Source organism: Anarrhichthys ocellatus, unplaced genomic scaffold (genome assembly GCF_004355925.1).
Source record: "Anarrhichthys ocellatus isolate YVR2014 unplaced genomic scaffold, GSC_Weel_1.0 scaffold535, whole genome shotgun sequence".
NCBI lineage: Eukaryota > Metazoa > Chordata > Actinopteri > Perciformes > Anarhichadidae > Anarrhichthys > Anarrhichthys ocellatus.
Window position 1 is genome coordinate 1 of NW_022280509.1, and position 19887 is coordinate 19887.

The 19887-nt window shown below is 44.1% G+C and overlaps 1 protein-coding gene across 3 annotated transcripts; it reads left to right on the top strand.

Moving 5' to 3' along the window:
• Positions 1-26: 26 nt before the first annotated feature.
• Positions 27-17944, top strand: LOC116401568 (KICSTOR complex protein SZT2-like). 3 transcript variants are annotated; one of them, XM_031880032.1, is made up of 20 exons: positions 27-534; positions 3123-3245; positions 7248-7404; positions 8909-9015; positions 9175-9385; positions 10311-10481; positions 10562-10793; positions 10893-11022; positions 11986-12131; positions 12235-12387; positions 12739-12871; positions 13695-13900; positions 13999-14235; positions 14538-14616; positions 14726-14814; positions 15286-15454; positions 15621-15738; positions 15911-16024; positions 16220-16420; positions 16637-17944. In XM_031880032.1, exons 1-20 carry the CDS (start codon positions 382-384, stop codon positions 16777-16779), a joined length of 3072 nt encoding a protein of 1023 aa, XP_031735892.1. In that variant the 5' UTR covers positions 27-381; the 3' UTR covers positions 16780-17944. The 3 variants fall into 3 exon arrangements, with proteins under 3 accessions (XP_031735892.1, XP_031735891.1, XP_031735893.1); XM_031880031.1 differs by having other exon boundaries at positions 28-534; positions 16217-16420; positions 16637-17943; XM_031880033.1 differs by having other exon boundaries at positions 29-534; positions 12757-12871; positions 16217-16420; positions 16637-17942.
• Positions 17945-19887: the final 1943 nt, after the last annotated feature.

The window sequence follows — 19887 nt, forward strand, 5'->3', positions numbered from 1 at the left end:
ATTAGACAGCTATTTCTGCTGCTCGACACAAACATTGAATGTTGTCTCTCACATTTGAATGTACATGGTTTTATGTACATGCATGTTCATGTTTTATAGGTCGATATCGTTTTATGAGATCCGCCTCGGTAATGCAGTATTGGTCAGGGTCTAATGTGGACAGTGTGGCACTGGTGGATGGAGCCTTAAACTGTGTGTCAGTCTATCATGAGTGTCGACTCTAAAGCAGTGTGTGGTTCTCTGTTAACGCTCCAGCTTAAAGCTGCCGTATATATCCGTATGTTACTTAACTCGAGAGCAATGTCCTCGGTCTGACCAAACACAGAAGTTGCTGAGTTGTGTGTTTTGTTTGGCTTTCTACAGGATGACAGCACCGGAGAGATGATCTTCGACGAGGTGTTCCATGCCCTGTCCAGGTGTCTGGCTGGTCTGGCTCAACCTTTCAAAGTCCCTGGAACCGATCAACTGTTCAAGCCGAAGATCTTCGTCACCATCTTGGCGTATTCGTCAATCATTGGCCTCACATCCCATCAGGTCATCAGAGTAGCTCGCGGTTCATCCTGTTTTTATTCACTGGTGTTTTATGTACACATGTTTGTATCCAGATGTTCATGAGCCTTTGTATGAATGATCTAAGATTAGCATGAAGTTCTCTGTCCTCTCTGGTCTGGTGTTTCACCTCTGACCTCAGGGTGTGGTCAGAGGTGTGCTCTGTTGTAAGTGTAACCAATAATTGTAGAGGTACTCCAAACCTTTGCTTAAGTAAAAGTAGAAATACCATAGTCCAAAAATACTCCATTACAAGTGAAAGTCCTGAATTCAAAACGTTACTTAAATTAAAGTACAGAAGTTGTGAGGGTTCAAGGTTTTCTCTGAGGGTTCCGGGGTAGAGCAAAGACTCAGACACAGGAGACGAGGGGAATTTGAAAATAAGGTATTTTTAATTGGCTCCAGTCCGTAGTCAAACACAGAAACTGAAAACAACTCCGACCGGGAGCGGGCAAAAATCCAAACTGAAAAAAAGCAAAGTCACAAACCATAGGACAAGATGAGGGAAAGCTCTGGAGACATGATGAGGTCACGGGGAAGGACAAAGCTGGAACACGCAGCACACAGAGGGAAAGAAACAAAGAACAAATTGCAATCTGACAACAGGGAAAGCAGGGGAGTATATATACAGGTGCTGGTCATATAATTAGAATATCATCAAAAATTTGATTTATTTCACTAATTCCATTCAAAAAGTGAAACTTGTCTATTATATTCATTCATTACACACAGACTGATATATTTCAAATGTTTATTTCTTTTAATTTTGATGATTATAACTGACAACTAAGGAAAATCCCAAATTCAGTATCTCAGAAAATTAGAATATTACTTAAGACCAATACAAAGAAAGGATTTTTAGAAATCTTGGCCAACTGAAAAGTATGAACATGAAAAGTATGAGCATGTACAGCACTCAATACTTCGATCAGTCTGTGGCACTGCTCAGGTGTTATGAGAGCCCAGGTTGCTCTGATAGTGGCCTTCAGCTCTTCTGCATTGTTGGGTCTGGCATTTCGCATCATCCTCTTCACAATACCCCATAGATTTTCTATGGGGTTAAGGTCAGGCGAGTTTGCTGGCCAATTAAGAACAGGGATACCATGGTCCTTAAACCAGGTACTGGTTGCTTTGGCACTGTGTGCAGGTGACAAGTCCTGTTGGAAAATGAAATCTGCATCTCCATAAAGTTGGTCAGCAGCAGGAAGTGCTCTAAAACTTCCTGGTATACGGCTGCGTTGACCTTGGACCTCAGAAAACACAGTGGACCAACACCAGCAGATGACATAGCACCCCAAACCATCACTGACTGTGGAAACTTTACACTGGACCTCAAGCAACGTGGATTGTGTGTCTCTCCTCTCTTCCTCCAGACTCTGGGACCCTGATTTCCAAAGGAAATGCAAAATTTACTTTCATCAGAGAACATAACTTTGGACCACTCAGCAGCAGTCCAGTCCTTTTTGTCTTTAGCCCAGGCGAGACGCTTCTGATGCTGTCTGTTGTTCAAGAGTGGCTTGACACAAGGAATGCGACAGCTGAAACCCATGTCTTGCATACGTCTGTGCGTAGTGGTTCTTGAAGCACTGACTCCAGCTGCAGTCCACTCTTTCTGAATCTCCCCCACATTTTTGAATGGGTTTTGTTTCACAATCCTCTCCAGGGTGCGGTTATCCCTATTGCTTGTACAATTTTTTCTAACACATCTTTTCCTTCCCTTCGCCTCTCTATTAATGTGCTTGGACACAGAGCTCTGTGAACAGCCAGCCTCTTTTGCAATGACCTTTTGTGTCTTGCCCTCCTTGTGCAAGGTGTCAATGGTCGTCTTTTGGACAACTGTCAAGTCAGCAGTCTTCCCCATGATTGTGTAGCCTACAGAACTAGACTGAGAGACCATTTACAGGTGTTTTGAGTTGATTAGCTGATTAGAGTGTGGCACCGGGTGTCTTCAATATTGAACCTTTTCACAATATTCTAATTTTCTGAGATACTGAATTTGGGATTTTCCTTAGTTAACAGTTATAATCATCAAAATTAAAAGAAATAAACATTTGAAATATATCAGTCTGTGTGTAATGAATGAATATAATAGACAAGTTTCGCTTTTTGAATGGAATTAGTGAGATAAATCAACTTTTTGATGATATTCTAATTATATGACCAGCACCTGTAGGTGTGGGGTGATGAGTAGATTGCAGGCAGGTGAGTTGAAATGAGTGCAGTGTGGGGTTGGCAGAGGGAAAAGCCAGGGGCGGGTGATTGTGGACAGGTGAAGAGGAGATCGGGAGAAACACACACAAACCAGAGATAACCGTGACAGTACCCCCCCCCCCCCCCCCCTCAAGGGACGGATACCAAACGCCACAGGCCTCCAGGGGACGGCCGGACTGCCGAAGTTGCTCCGGGCGGTGGAACGCTGAAACTAAATGGCTTCAGTCAGGGATTTGAAGGCAATGATAAGTGGCCGCTATGCTGTTAGAAAAGTGCTGGAAAACGTGCTAGTGTTAGAAAACTATGTGCTCCTGACCCAGATGTTGTTGCAGTCCTTTTGACAGCCTTGGTTCCCCCTGCAGGTTCTGGTTCAGGGCTGTCAGCTTGATAGAACGGACCTGGATGAGTTCCTGCACCACATCTACCAGCAGCTCAGAGCAGTGGAGAGCAACATCGCAGAAGTCCTCCATCAGCAGCACGAACAAGCAAGTGCCCACCAACAGTATTTACATTGTATTTTAAGATGTTGACGAGGGAACCGATCTCATTTAAACAAGTCTATCTCTCATCAAAAGCATATCCTTTCATATGAATCATTTCTTATTAATATTGTGAGTGTATCTAAACTCTTATTGCATAGGACTGGCGGTATTTGATATGTTTCTCATTGTCGTTTATTGTGACTCAATCCTACAAACACGTCCTGCTGCCACAAATACTCACCAGAGAAATGTGGATTAATCCGCCTCTGAAAATAGTCCCCAACAAATGCACTATATCCTCCCGTTTGAGTCATTTTTGATTTAAAAATTGTTTTTTCAGTGGCCGAAAATTCAGTGGCCAGGTGTTTTAGGAAATCATTTCTCCTTTTTTATTTTTCATATAAATATAGTGTTTATGATGTGTTTTAAAGATGCAAATCTTCAATGGGATTGGAGCAGAGAGCACAGACAGAGTAGGGAAGTCAGAGACTGACTGTTATAGAGCTCATTGTTGGTTTCCTTTTGGAGATTTGTTGACATTCAGAAAAATACAGAACAATGCCCGTCTTCTCCTTTAATGTTTTGTCGTTTGTAGAGAGTTTAGAAATAACAAGGTACCTTTAGGTAGAAGGAACGTGTCTAAGGGATACATCTACTGGATCTCTTAGTCTTTAGGTTGGAGCCTTCTGGAGGTGTTGTAGGTCTGATTCATACCGACACACTGATGGGAGGTGACCTCCCGATAACCCCAGAGGCAAACCTATACTTCCATCAACTCTGATTAGCTGGCTGCTGCCTGTCTAATATTCTGATGTCCTAATGCAGGGGTGTCAAACTCATTTTCACTCTGGGCCACATCAGCATCATGGTTTCCCTCAAAGGGCCGGTTGTAACTGTAAGACTGTATAACTGTAACTACTCCTAACATATTGCTAAATAACTGTCTCTGCTTTTGATTATTGTTTATTCAAGTGTAAAATATTGTACATGCAGTTATATAAATGTAAAATGATATTTAAGCACATTTCTGTTATTATAACATAAATCATTTTAATTTAGGGTTAAGAAACCCACATTACTCTATCAAAGATCAAACTTTTAAAGAAAATAACAGACAAATATCATCAAACACAAGTTATTACATTAACTTTGTTCAAAGCTATTTGTGTCACCTCTCTGCATCACTAATGTCCCTCCCTGCCGTCGTCCCGTGCATGGCAGCTACATCCAAGAGCTCCTCACTGAGAGTCAGGTCTGCCTTGAGCCTCTTTCAAACACTGATAGATGATGTATCTCGTCTCTGAGCTAGCTGTGTTGTTAGATTGCTGCTAGTTCCTGAACTCGGTCTGCGATGGTGTTTCTTCACAAACTGACATTTGTAAAAGTCTGTATCTGGTCGGAGCTCACCTGCTCACATACCTTTAGCATGCACTGGGCTGTAGCTTCTGTAAATAGATTCTGCTGTGATTGCAGTCTGCCTTTTAATTCTTGGACAATTTGATGTTTTTCTTGGAGGCTTAATTTAGCTCCGTGTTTGGTGTCAAAATGCCGACGTGAATTGTATCCTTCATCACCGACACGCATCATAACACAGAAGACAGACCCGTTTTTCTCCCTGAAGCACAGACATGTATTCTCTTTCCCATCTTAAATTACATCTTCTTCCCTCTGCATCCATTGTTCTCTTCGTGGACATTTTGGGATTATTTGTTGATCTTTTTCAACTCAGTCACTTGTTGGAAAACCGCTTTACCGGCTGTTCCCTCTCCTGTCCACCTGTTGTGATAGTTTTAATGTCGGTACACAGACAACATGCTATCTCATAATTTCAACTTTCTATCTCATAATTTCGACCATGGGGATACTTTTATTTTCAAGTCTATCTTAATTTCTTTTTTTTTTCAAAATAAAATTTTTAAAAAAAAATTTTTTTTTTTTTTTTTTTTGCTGGTGGATTCGCGGGCCACATAAAATGACGTGGCGGGCCGTATTCGGCCCGCGGGCCTCGAGTTTGACACGTGTGTCCTAATGCATCACAGCTCAAGAAACAACTTTGTTATGAAGCCTGACATACCAGGAACAACAATTCCTTGAGTTGAACCGGATTTGTGTTGCCTTGTGGGCTCGTCCACCGATGATCCAAGTCATGGTTTAGAGGGCAGTCCTAACTATGTTCCACCTGTGTCTCATCGCCATCATCTTAATGGCAAAGAGCAGTTGTGATGTGTGAACAGTTAGCTAAAGCACGACATTGTCTTTGCCACTTGCCGCTGGTTACCGTGGGTGTGCCAGCACTCACAACAGTGGCATAAAGTGAGTAAATATGCCACCTACATGATTTTTCAACTATTTACTGGGGTCAACAGTAACGCTGGCAACCAGGCCTTAGCTTCTGGTTGCTGAAATGGAAAATGTCGCAATGTTTTGTCACCTTATATTTTGAGTGATTAAGATACTGTACAGTAATACATATGTGTCATACGTATACCTGTCATGTGTATGTCGTACATGCTTTGCTGTATCATTTCCCATCCAGCTCAAAGATGTCAGGATACAAGAATTAGTTGCCATTTTATCAACCTGGCAACCCTTATTATTGTGCCCTGATTTATGGGACTTTGTGCCTTTGCTTGTGTTGTATTGGTACCCTTGACAGGGGTCATAGACAACAGGGACCCCCAAAACTCAATATAGGCAAATTTTGCGTGGTGGCACTTTCAGTGGAACTCCAAGATTAGGGTGGAGTGGGGAGGCTGCAGTTACAATTTAGAGACTGCCTCCCTTTGTATGCGCCATGTCAGTAGTTTTACTGGTTGGTGTCTAACGGAACGAAAACAATCTCCGTCCACGCGGCGTTTTCTAAATGATCTCCGTCCGACTAAAACGCCTGAAAACGAATATCACGTGACTCTTCACCTACACTGGGCATGATGGTTGCCGGTGTAAACAGGAAGTAGATTGGTTGGTAAGTTAAAAAAAATAGGACAGAGTAATAAAGTAGTCTTTAATAATGAAAGGTCGTGTTTGATACTTAAGATCTTCTCTAAAATCTTCCTCTATGAACTCAAACAGACACAGTTCGTGGAAAGTTTTGGAAGTTATATTTTCAGACTTAACTGCAGGTCTTGCTCTTTATCTCTCTCACACATCAAATTCACTTTAAAATCAACACTTGCACATAAAGGTTTACTAGATTATGGTCCATAAATGTGGTCAACACACGTCTCTCACTCGTTTCCTCGTTGTTTGTTCTCACTCGTAGCTCTGCTGGTGGCTGAAGTTTCTGTCATACTGAAGAGCAATTACTGCTTTAGTTCCTTTACATTTTATCTGCGGACTTCACAATAGATGTGCAGAACAAAATAAGCATTAATAAGGAAAGGAAAGTCTTCCGTTTGTGTCCATCACCCTCCCTAAAGCCGCTAACCGTGACTTCAGACGGCCGCTCCGTAGGTCTGATAACGCCGCTGGTCACGCCGCTCGCTGATCGCTCCAATAACAGCTGCTTCCTCCGTAATAATGCAGACTTTAACTGGACAACAGCTGCTAGTAAAGACAACAAGGTCAGCAACACCTGTAATCAGTTGTCCATGTTAAATTAACCTGGTAGTTGATCGGTAATCAATGTTGTTGTTTGTGATCTTCCGGGTAAGCGTCACGTGATAGGAGTATGACGAATCAGGGAAGGACACGTCATGACTGCTAAGAACCAATCAAGTAGTGAACGCGGGTGTGGGCGTCATCGTTTCTGAATGTATCCGTTTTCGACCGTCCACACGAAGAGGCAACCCCGGAGTTTTCAAACTTATCCATCCTCGGGAGAGTTTTCAAACTCCTCCGTTTTCGGTGCTGGAAAACGCCGTCGTAGTGTGGACGCTCAGTGTAAACGTAGCAGAACATATGCGTTTTCATATGGAAATGGAATAGTGTGGATGTGGCATAACATCAAAGTGTCCATTGTTGATGACGATATATATCAATGTATTTTTTCCCTGTGCTTTTCAGTCTGTGGAGCCAGTCCAGAGCTCCAGTAGCAACATCCTGGATGACCAGCCCCACAGGAAGCAAGGCATTTCAATGGTGTCAGCTGATATGGGTCTGGTCAGCATGGTGCGCCAGGGCATCCTGGCCCTTCAGCTGCTGCCCCCAAACTCCAGCGCAGGTAGTTTTGTCCTTCAGAACCCAAAGTCATCATTTAGTTTCTCAATCAAGAGGGGGTCTTCGTGGTTTGGAACTCCTCCCTTGTTGAGTTGCTGAGTTGTTTCCTAGGAGCACTTTGAAGGAGTCCAAACCCCTCTAACAACCAGGCCTTTGACTGGACAACTCCTGCATCACCAGAAACAACACAGCTATTATGAAATGTACATGTACACAAAGACACTCGCATGTATACCAACACACGCTTACCTGCATACAGTATACTCAAATATACATGAATCTAAAGTAAACAGAGACTTGTGCAAGAGAGGTAGGAAGCTACAAGAACTCAATGCAAGAGAAACAACCCCCCCCCGGGGACAATAAAGTCTAAAGTCATTGATTGTGCTTTCTGAGTGTTGCTCTGACACTTTGTGGTTCTGAGGTTGTTTCTGCCAGCAGTTTGTTTCCTGAGCGTCTTTGGAGTAACAGTTAGGCAGTTTCTCCCCGTTAGAGTTGTTCCTGTTCCGATGTGAGGGTCCTGGGACAGAGGATGTTGTATGTCTACAGACTGTAAAGCCCTCTGAGGCAGATTTGTGATTTTGGGCGTTACAAAATAAATTGAATTGAATAGAATTAGGCATGTAGTCAAGCCCACTCACAGGAAACTGAACAAGGATGTACCGTGTCCCCACTCCTGTTTTGTAATTCCCACACAATCAAAATGAAGGTCTGGAGAGTGTCACGTTTTGGTGATGTCAGTCTGGTGGCCATGAGAGCTCAACACACTGCAGCTTAAGAAAACACGACCAAATACAGACACGCTGCAAGTCACACAGAATACAAACTGCTCATGATGGGCTATAATAGCAAATATCTGCAATGCGGGTTCATTACCTCTTATTATGTAACCATGTTTTATTGTGTTGTGTCTGTATTTAGTCGTGTTGTGTTTTTTTGCAGTGTGCATGTGTCTGCATGTGCTTGTGTTGTTTTTCCCCCTTTTGCAGCATTTATCTTCGGAATGCAGCTCTTGTCAAATTGCTGCAGCTGTTTTCTTCATTTATCTTTTTTGAAGTTGCAGTGGGTTGAGCTTTCAGGCCCACTATATCATAAAGGTAAATATTTTTGCATGAAATTTCCGTCTTTGATTGTGTTATGACTAGAAGTGTTAGTCTCAATATGCTTCAAATAATAATAATAACTTTATTTATATAGCACCTTTAAAAACAGAGTTCACAAAGTGCTTTGACAGCCAATAATAACAGAAAGCTCAGTGAGACAGTTGGATACGTTAAAAATAAACTAAGAAATAAATATAATAAAAGATGAAAATAATAAAAATGGCCTATGAAATGTAATTCAAGCACTTGAACCTGTTGTGAAATGCCGTCATATCCTTCTGTCTGCCTTTTGCGTGTCTTGGTCATCTTGGTGTGATAAACACTGTTCTACACCTTTGAAGCACCTCACGTGACTTCATCACTCTTCACAATAAGAATTAGTTTTTGAACTTGTGTGTGTTCCAGGTATCATCATAATCACAGATGGAGTGACGAGTGTTCCTGATGTGGCCGTGTGTGAAACCCTGCTGAACCAGCTCAGGAGTGGAACCATTGCCTGCTCCTTTGTGCAGGTAAAGACCAGAACATTGTTACTTGTCTAGCTTCTTCTTTCGAGACAGGTTGTCAGTGTTTGGCATGTCGACGTGGTGACTCCACAGTCTTGATCCTGGATGAAGGAGACATTGTACTGAAGCCTCTGACTGCTCTTCTTTGACTTCATCCCTCTCCAGGTTGGCGGTGCGTACTCCTATGACTGCAGCTTTGGCTACATCCCCAATGTAGAGCTGATGAAGTTCATCTCATTAGCCACCTTTGGCTCATACCTGCCCAGCTGTCCTGAAGTGGATCTGAACAGCCAGGAGATGAACACCTACCACAAGGCCTTCTTAACCTACTCCTTCCTCAACACCTCCGAGTCCATGAACTCCGAGTACTTATGTGGTGAGACAGCTAGCTTAGCTATGCATACTATGAAGTCTTGAAATTGAGTGTGTGTAGGTGTTACGCCCCCGTTGAGGGGTAGAAGGGCGCAACATAAGGGCTATTCAGTTCCTTCTTCGGTCCCCAAAACATAGACTGTATATAAGAAGTGGATGTAGTCACCACAACGTTCGGTTTTGAAGCCTTGAGTTTGGCATTTTGGCCATCTCCATCTTGGTTTTTGCTGTCTCCATCTTGGTTTTTGGCTTTTTCCATCTTTTGGTTTTTGTCCGTCTCCATATTGGTTTTTTTGCCATCTCCATCTTTTGGTTGTTGGTAGTATAACTGCATGCTGAACAAGTCATTTTTAGGCAACCAAAATGTTTCAATTAACTTTCATGAACTGAAAACACACTTTGAAAGAGTTAAAAGTTCTAAGAGTAAAAACACAGACAGCATTTATTGATTAAAACATACTGGTACCTTTTTTCCTAGGTTCTCATTAACTACAATAGTCATTAATGGTAAGTTGGTCAAGAATGTATATGCTAATTTTGACAATTTAACACAAAAGTCTAATAAGATAAAATGGTGACATTTGGGACAGGCATGGATGTAAACTCCAACTTGACTGGTAGGTGGAGCCATAAAACTGCTTGGCGGTAATTCTGGTGTGTTTTTTTTAAGTTTCAGATGTGACCTATCTAGATGAATTGAATAGAAGGAAGAATGTAGAACTTTACGGCCATTATCCCACCAATGGAGTCTATTTTGAATTCATTTCTAAACTTAACTTTTATATATATATTTTTTCTACTCTATGGTATTTTTCACTGACATTATTTCCGAGATAAAATGTAATACAACATAGGCGTATTGCTATTGACGATGATGATTATGATGAAAATAAATAGGCCTACATACCAACTACTTCCCTGTTTTGTAGTTTCCCAGCACAAACTGTTCAATGAGCATCTGGTGTCAGCCAGCGGGAACCCAGCCCTGGTCATGAGGAGGAAGAAGCACACAGAGAAGGAAGTCCATGCTCATCTAATCAGCGTGGTGTCTGTGCGACTGAGGGAGGGCTACACCATCAGAGAGATCAGCCTGACCAAAGGTAAAACGCTCTCTTCACAAAATCTGAACAGCAGCTCATCAAGAGAGAGCACCGTTAGACCCGAGTCCTGTTTTCTTTAGGTGGCAGTCAGCTGGAGGTGAAGCTGGTGCTGTTATGGAAACACAACATGCACATCGAGTACCTGGCAGCCGCCTCCTGGCCGCTGGACCCCGCCAAGAGAACCACCAGGGTGGAGGTGACGATGGAGGGGAGCTACGATATCCTGCATGACATCAGCTGCACCCAGAGGAAACCCATCACCAGCCCGTACCGCACATCCGTCATCCGGCGCTTCTGGAACACACTGCAGAGGTACACCTGTCTGAAGGACACCATAGTGTCCAACATTAAATAAGATTGGTTGCAATTATTTTAATACTATATTTAATGTGTTGCTCTGCGTTCTTCCAGCATCAACCAGACTGATCAGATGTTGGTGCACCTCCAATCATTTAATTCAATCCCTGAGAACTACATGATTCCTGAGAGCACCAAAAACGGAGTTCCGTTGTTCTACATCCCCCCCGGCTCCACTACTCCGGTACTGTGCAGACCTTCATTGATCCTTCTTAACCATGTTGAGAACTCCTAGACAGTTTGGTCTGATAGAACTCCTCTTAAGTGCAGATTTAACTAAACCTATAGCTTGCTTTTGTGAGCTTTGTTATGAAAACTATGTATTTTGTATTGTCTTCCATTAAAGCCACTATGATCCCGTTCCCACTGGGCAATATACCCGCTAACACCCACTAACTTCTACATTTTTTTACAATGCAATGCTATGTGTCACGTAGAAGTAAATATATATTAAATACTAGAAAAGTGCCCTCAGTAGAGTGTAGATCTCTGCCAGGTGTGTCTGCAACAACCACTACTGTATTGTGTGATTGAATGAATACAACCCACAATGGGCTAACTCCCCATCTAGACACCAATGGGCTGTAAGGTGTCGTTAAACTCAAAAACAAGCAGTGATGTATGCAGACAATCAGCCCAAAGTCGTCGTACAAGACGCGTCCTACAGTCTCGCCAAAACAAATTTAAACGCACTAAGCTGTCTGCCCGAGGAGCAGTTGCTGAGTGGCGGTGATGTTCTCAGAGTGTACTGGTAGTTCCATCCATGCAGCCATAACTGGCCACCCACGCATTCGTGACGTCGGAATCACACAGAAAACACAGAAAACAGAAAGGAACTCTCATCGACTGGCAATGGGAAAGGAGGCTATCGCCCAAAAACCTGCATTTACGCGCTAACCTTGGGGAACAAATGTGTATTGGTGTTGAATAAAGCAATGTCAATTATTATTAATTGGTACTACCACCAAAGTGTATGATTCTACACACTGTAGCTCGAAGCTGCAGTGGAAAATAGTTCATAGTTTACCAAAGACATGGTCTGTTGATTCAAAGACAGTGTAGGGCAGGTCAGGGTAACCAATGCATCCTCTCAGCCTTTCTTCTGTTTGCGTGCCTCGTTCGGCTGAATGGTCTCCTCTTTGTCCAGGTCCTGTCCCTGCAGCACAGTGGATCCAAAGACTCCTCTCAGTCCCAGTTTGCTTCCTATTGGAAGCCCATCCTCTCCATGGATGCCAACTTCTGGCAGAGATGGCTGCACATGCATCGCATTGCCATCCTCCTTGAACATGACATGTGAGAAAACTCTGCGTTTGGCCTTAATATCTGCCATATCTGTTTGGATATGTCCATCCTGGTCTGTCCGTCCCTCATTACATTCATCATTCTGTCCCTCTAGGCCTGTCCCCAAACACCTGCACACAGCTGGAAACAATGGACGCTACAGCACCATTCAGTGTCGTATCTCCCACTCTGCCCTCACATCCCTGCTGAGGGACTGGAGCAGCTTCGTGCTGGTGGAGGGATACTCCTATGTCAAACTCATATACAGGTGAGACAGCAGTTGGAAATACCACATGGGCTCAAGAGCTGGAGGAAACCTTCGTTGTTTTATGTGCTGGATACTGACACGAAGAGGATGCTTTTGGATCGGAGCTGGTGGTAGCTGACATTTCTGACATTATTTAGCATCTTCAGTTTTCAAAGTTCTCAAAGTAAATCCTCCTCAACTGGAAATATTTCCCGCACAACTGTGTTCTCAGCAGGGTGAACACAGCCTTTACAGGAATACTCTACCACCAAAACTATATCAATTACTTATCTTGTGTTACCTTGAGGCTTTTAAATGATATAAATCATATCTGTTAACAATAATTTAGTTCTTGAAATAACAAGGTTTCAGTGATTTGTGTCTCCACAGTTCGTCGGACCAGCCTCCCACCTCCTTCTACCTGGTCCGCCTCATCTCCAAGACGCCCTGCATGGTTCTGCGTCTGGGCTTCCCTATTGGTACACCAGCTCATGTCAGAAACAAGGTACTTGCAGAAGGTTATCACAGTACAGGGACACTTCCAAACCAATGACTCTGCCTTTGTGAAGAGGATAAGGAGGTTCCAGCTTGTAGTAGTGTGGTTATGTTATAGTTTGTGTTGGATTGCATGTTGCATTCTCTTTGTATTTAGCAGAATATTGTCTTATTTAGTGGATCTTGTTTGGAAATGTAGTTTTAAAGATGAGTGCAGAACATGATACAGTAGTAGACATCCATGTATTGATAATTGGAGTAACAACAGTAAATTTGACGAACAATCTTAACTCAAAGGAGATTTACCAGCTTGTTCACAGTCTTCAGCAGATGAGGACCATTGGTTAGAGGAGATGCAGTTGGAAGCTCTGGTAACGGTTAATAAATGCAACTTGAGTTAAGATTTAGTCGTCTTCTGTTTCTTGGAGTGAAAACTCAGCAGGTATTACTGAAGTTAAACACACAATATGTCATTTTCTGTCTCAATCCCAACAATAAGAAAAGATGGAGCATGGAGACGTTGTGAAGTTAGCGTGGGTTCGTGGGAGTTGTTGTCGTCATCTCAGTCAGCTTCTTCCGGTTAGATGAGTGTTCATCGTTCAGGAGGTTTTTAACCGCAGAGGTTCAAACAGACCCGCAGATTAAAACCGCTAAAAGCACTTTATGAAGCAGTGTCACGTAAAAAGCGTCCCGGACATTTGGCTACATCAATTAGGCAGCCAATCAATGAAAACGCAGTGAGGTGGCGCCGTCCGCATCTGTACAGACGTTGAAAAACTGGTTGCTGTATGTTTTCTGAGCTAACCTGTGCTAACATTCGTGCCCTCCATCAGATTGTTGACGAGCTGCGAGATCAGATCCTCAAACTTCGCTTCCCTCAACGCGTTCAGAACAAAGAGACGACCCCCAAGACTAAGAGGAAGATTGTGGGTCATCCGTCACCGTCCAAGTCTCCCTCCATCCCCGCCCCCAAAGCAGCGCTGTCAGACAGGCCCTGCGTGGTGGTGCTCAACAAGCCTCTGGAGAAGCTGCTCATAAGGTCAGTGCATATGACAGCAGGGCATTCGCTTGCAGTGTCAGAATGCCTCAATTAAAAGTGGACACATTTTAACGAAATGAACCGCGGATGCTGTGCAGGTACGAGAAGCTGCCGCTGGATTTCAGGACTCCTTTCATTTTCAACATGGAGAACTTCCCTCAGCCCTCCAACAGCTCCGTTCCCCTTAGCATGGCGGCCAACCGGATGGCCTCCTCCACCCTGGCCTCTCTGTCCCGGTACTTCCTCCACCAGCGCTGGGTGTGGACCATGCAGAGCAGCCAAGGACCGGCTGTGGCCATGCAGGCAGTCGCTCACATCCTGTCCATGCTCTCCGAGTGAGTTCACTTCATTTGTGTTTTTTCTTGTAGTTTTTGTCCAGAAAACGTTTTACTTTTTCTATCGTTTTAAAAGAATGATTACATTGTTTTGCTCAAAATGATGAGCAAAACAATTCCAGGAAGCAACATTTGATTGGTGGCAAATGTGACCTGAGGTTTCTAATTTCATCACTGCAGCTAATCACAATGAATTATCGCTGTTTCAATGCTACGTAAAGACGTAGCAGCTGTGCTGGTTCGATGTGAGATAAGCAGCTTTGTGGAGCGTGTCGCCTAAAAATGTCTCTGTGTACGTGAAGGATCCGCATTTCAGAAGGCTTTCACTTTGCCGCCAGTGGAGAGGGCATCGTTAACATGGTGATCGAGCTGCCAATGAAGGTGAGGCGGCACTAAATGCACCTTCATCTTCAGTGCTGGAATGTTTATGTACAGTTGCGTTTGGTGTGACTACTGGTCTACTTACTACTCTTTTCTTTTCTATTTTCAGGGTGTGTCAGGGGACACGGACAGAGAGAGACACTCTTGTATCGTTCAGTACATCCTGTTCCCACCTCACTCTACATCTACTAAGGACAGGTGAGACTGGCAGTAATCACCTTCACACAACTCGTTATTTTAGGATGGAACTCTGAAGGCTTCTGCAGTGGCCAAGTACATACTCACAGTCCTCGATAGATGGAGAAACAGCCACTCTCAACACCACAGTTGTAAAATCTTGGTGAAAACTGGTGCAGGATATGTGAAACCGTTAGGGGGATCAGTGTGTCTTGCATTGAATGAAGAGGAATTTCCAGGTGTTTTTATGGAAATGTGGATGTTTCAGATCAATCTGAGTGTCTCTGGTTTGCATGTTCCACAAGTTATCTTAAGTGTGTCGTGCAGTAGGACTCGCACTGGTCTTGGTCTTGACTTGGTCTCAACCCCTCAACGCTGCTACACATTGTGGTTTTAAACTCGAATATGGTCTAAATACTTGCTCCTCATTTATGCACAATGCACCAAGTTTAGTTGTCAGACCTATGTCCGTTGTGTGTCATTGTCCTCCAGCTTCTCCACTGATGACGACAACGACACCGAGGTGGAGGCCGTAGACGTGGACACGGAGCTCAACCTTGTGACAGAGTGCTGGGTGGAGCCGCAGAGCGGCATCGTGATGAACTGCATGGACCAGCATCGCCACTTCCAGGGTCTCAAGTACCAGGAGATCCCTCAAGCAGTGCGTAGTCCGTCCATACATTCATTCACTGTGAATTAGAGCTGAGGGGGGACATGGAGGGGGGGTGGTCTAATTCTCAGTTCAGTTGACTGACAGCTTATCTGTATGTACGATGTTTTAAGGCCTATTGGGTTGTGTTTGATAGCGACCTGCTCTTTTGTTATAGATCTTTCCAAGGGACCTGGCCTGTATGTCCACCATGATGACCTTTGAGCATTTGAGCCAACTGTGTCAGAATAAGGACCAGGTCTGCTCCCTGCCAGCTGCTCTCCAGGATGTGAGAGGTAATGAAACCCCAGTAAAACATTTGGTACTTGACTCTGGACTTTCTAAAACGGTGTCCACCAGTGGTGCAGGAAGTATTCAGGTCCTTTACGTCAGTAAAAGTAAAAAAACTAGAGTGTGTGTGTGTGTGTGTGTGTGTGTGTGTGTGCGCGTGTGTGCGCGCGCGCGCAGGAGAAGCTCTGGCCTCTGATGACAGCATTCACATGGTCCCTTTCCAGTTTGACCTCATCCAGCTGCTCCCTAAGTGCCAGCAGGTTGAGATCTTCTTCCTCACATTTGGCACAGGTACGATACTCATCTGGTCTGCACACTTCCCCTCGACACTGAGAATAATACAAAACCATCATCAAATACATAGGTTTTTTGTTTTTTTTAAAGTTAACAATGAAATAAAGAAACAAAGTCAAGGATTACTTTACCATTTACTCTTTTAGAAACAGTAAGGTGACACGTGTGTCTCCCCCTTTTTGCCTGTAGCAGTGGCGAACGAGGAGCAGATTCACAGTGCCCCCTGTCTGCCCAACGACCTCCTGCTGAGTCTCTTCCACAGCAGCCTGGAGCACGAGCTCACCGACAGAGAGGTCCCGCTGGCCGACTGTGACCACGTCGCCTTCATGCACCACATCTTGGAGCGGGAGCGAGACGGCCACGTCGCTCCTTTCTCCTTACCTGTTATCAAAGGTCAGCACATGTCATCTCAGCTGCAGTGCTAAGCCTGTGTGCGTGTGTGTGTGTGCGTGTGTGTGCGTGTGTGCGTGTGTGTGCGTGTGTGTGTGCGTGTGCGTGTGCGTGTGTGTGTGTGTGGCAACGTGTGCCTTCTGTTTTGTCCATTTGAATCTGATACAGGAGGGGGTTTCCTCTTCTGACGTGCAATCTGTGCCTCTTGTGTTTCGTCAGAGTGTGTCAAGCCTCCAGACAGACAAGACACCATGACGTCATTCCACACCACCGGCAGCAGCAAAGAGGTGACGGGATCTACCAGCACTTTACAGGTGATCCCATCCATTCAAAAACTAAAAACTAGTGTTAAGCCAGAATAGTAGTTTTCATAGACATTACAGTGTTTCCCTTTTGGAAGATGGGCCTTACCAACACACCAAATTTAGCACTTTAAAGTGTCTTTAAATGTTCTATTACAACACTTACTTTTCAAAATCCACATGAACCGGCATATCGGCAGGAATTAGATCCAGATTCATTCTTCATTCTTTTTATTTAAAAAGAAAATGTGTCACTTTTAAAGCTGGTTTGCCTGTTACACCAGTTATTTCCTTCTTCCTAAACAGTAGTGAAGAACAACAGGAGTTGTCATTCAAACTAAATTATGACTTGTGTGTTAACTGTGTTCAAATGAATCAGAGCACACAAGGCCAAACATCCATCAATCAATCAATCAATTAAGAGGTTGTTAATCAGAGTCTGGTGCAGTGCTCGCTCCACATGAAACACACCAGGGCAATATTACATCACAGACAACAATGAGGACAGAGCAGCATCCCAGATCAGTTTTAACCAAAATATTCTCTGGTCGCGCTCAGCTAAAGACACAAAAACACCCAATCAGCAGGGTTTCCTCTGCTCCGCTGTGAGGAGAGACGGGTGACGTTAAGATGACATCTGCAGCAGTTATAAACGGGCTCGTTAGTGAACGACACGCTATGGAACATGAGAGCGGAGGATGTTAGTCACTGGGTGGCTGGATCACTGCATTATGTTTAGTACAAAAATCAGACTTGGATTTAATATTTTTGATTTATTCATTGTTCTACATGTTTTATATTTTATTAACATATTCATACACCTCATATTCCTGGCATGAACGTGTCATGCTCTGGTCAAACTAAACACATTTATGTGAGCGTATAACTCCTGAGAGGGAGCTCTTGGTCGATGTTAAAATAAAGCCTCTCTCCTATTGGCCATTTCCTTCCTTAACGATATGGATTCACTGTTTAAGCTCGGGGAAAGAAGAAGGTAAGGTTTATGACAGGGTTAGGGTGAATTTATCGAGACAACATGAACATGGAGCAAGCGTTGAGTCTGCATCAACAGTAAATTAAAACTGGAACCATCAGAAAACAATATAATCAGATGTTTCCAATGGGAATCTGCAGTGGGAGCTGTATCAGGGCCTACATGTGTCAGAATCAGAAACTGTTTATTGCCAATGTTGCACATACAAGGAATTTGTCATGGCAGGTGGTGCATAACATTAAACAATCAACACAGTGCAAGAAATAGAAACATTGAAATTTCCAATAGAATATAAAAGAATATAAAATAAAGTGCACAACAAACAGATAACAGCACTATAAACAAGTATGATGAAGTGTAATGTTAAAAGTGTCAAGTGTGTTTAAATGAAGAAACAGAGAAGGGATGGGCAGGGGAGTGACCGGTAGGAAATTGTGGGGATGTCGGAGTCAGTGGAGGTCCCGGGCTTTGTTGATAAGCCCAACAGCAGATGGGGGAAAAAACTGTTCATGTGGAGTGAGGTCCGCAGCCTCCTGCCAGATGGAAGGGTCTCGAACTCTTTGTGTCCAGGGTGAGAGGGGTCGGCTACAATCTTTCTTGCTCGCTTCAGGGTCCTTGAAGCGAACAAGTCCTGGAGGGACGGCAGTTTGCAGCCAATCATCCTCTCGGCAGAGCGAATGATGCGCTGCCAAGGACAAGGGCAGACTGCAGCGTACCAGACCGTGATGGAGGAGCAGAGGATGGACTCAATGATCTGTAGAAATGCACCATCATTGTCTTTGGCAGGTTGAATTTCTTCAGCTGCCTCAGGAAGTACATCCTCTGCTGAGCCTTCTTGGTGATGGAGCTGATGTTCAGCTCCCACTTGAGGTCCTGGGTTATGATGGAGCCCAGGAAGCGGAAGGACTCCACCGCGTCGACGGGGGAGTCACACAGGGTGATAGGGGCAGGTGGGGCTGCATTCTTCCTGAAATCCACAACCATCTCCACTGTCTTTAGAGCGTTGAGCTCTAAGTTGTTCAGACCGCACCAGGTCACCAGATGGTCAGTCTCCCACCTGTAGGCGGACTCATCCCCACCAGAGATGAGTCCAATGAGGGTGGTGTCATCCGTGAGCTGTTGGTGTACAGGGAGAAGAGCAGAGGGGAAAGAACACAGCCTTGGGGGGGAACCGGTGCTGATGGTCTGCTTCTCCAGACAGAAGCAGTCACTTGCTGAGAGCTGGTGTTGCAGTTTCTCAGAGTACAGTCATTTAGCATCTCTCACCGCCTTACAAAACCTGTACTTTGACTCTTTATACAAGTCCTTATCCCCACTCCTAAATGCCTGATCCTTGTGCAGCCTCAGCTGTCTGAGTTCTGCTGTAAACCAGGGTTTGTCGTTGTTGTAACTCACCCTGGCGCTTGATGGAACACAGCTGTCCTCACAGAAGCTGATGTACGACGTCACAACCTCTGTGTACTCATCCAGACTGTTGGTAGCAGTCCTGAATACATCCCAGTCTGTACAGTCCAAACACGCCCGAAGATCCTCCAGAGCTTCACTGGTCCACTGCTTGAGTTTCCTCACTACAGGTTTACAGAGCTTTAAGTTCTGCCTGTAAGCAGGAATCAGATGGACCATGACGTGGTCAGAGAGTCCCAGTGCAGCACGAGGGACGGCGTGATAGGCCCCGCTGATTGTGGTGTAGCAGTGGTCTAGAATGTTCTCCTCTCTGGTTGAGCATTTAATAAACTGTCGGTATTTAGGGAGTTCATGACTGAGGTTTCCTTTGTTAAAGTCACCAAGGACAATAACTAGAGAGTCCGGGTAGGTCCGCTCCACACACCGTATCTGATCGGCGAGTGTCCGCTGTCCCTCCTGCACGTTGCCCTGTGGCGGCATGTAAACACCGACCAGTAGGAATGAAGCGAACTCACGGGGGAGTAAAAGGGTTTACAGGCTTGTGGAGTGATGGAATACATTGTTGGAGCTATTTATTTGACATTGTATTTTGTTATTTCATTTATAAGTAGTATTGTTTAATTATTGTAGATGTTTGATATATTAAGATTATTTTTCTCTTTAATAGTAATTTGTTTAGTTATATTGTTTTTTGGGTAATTACTGTGGGCACCTGTTGGTGTGTGTGTGTGTGTATATATGTGTGTGTGTGTGTGTGTGTGTGTGTGTGT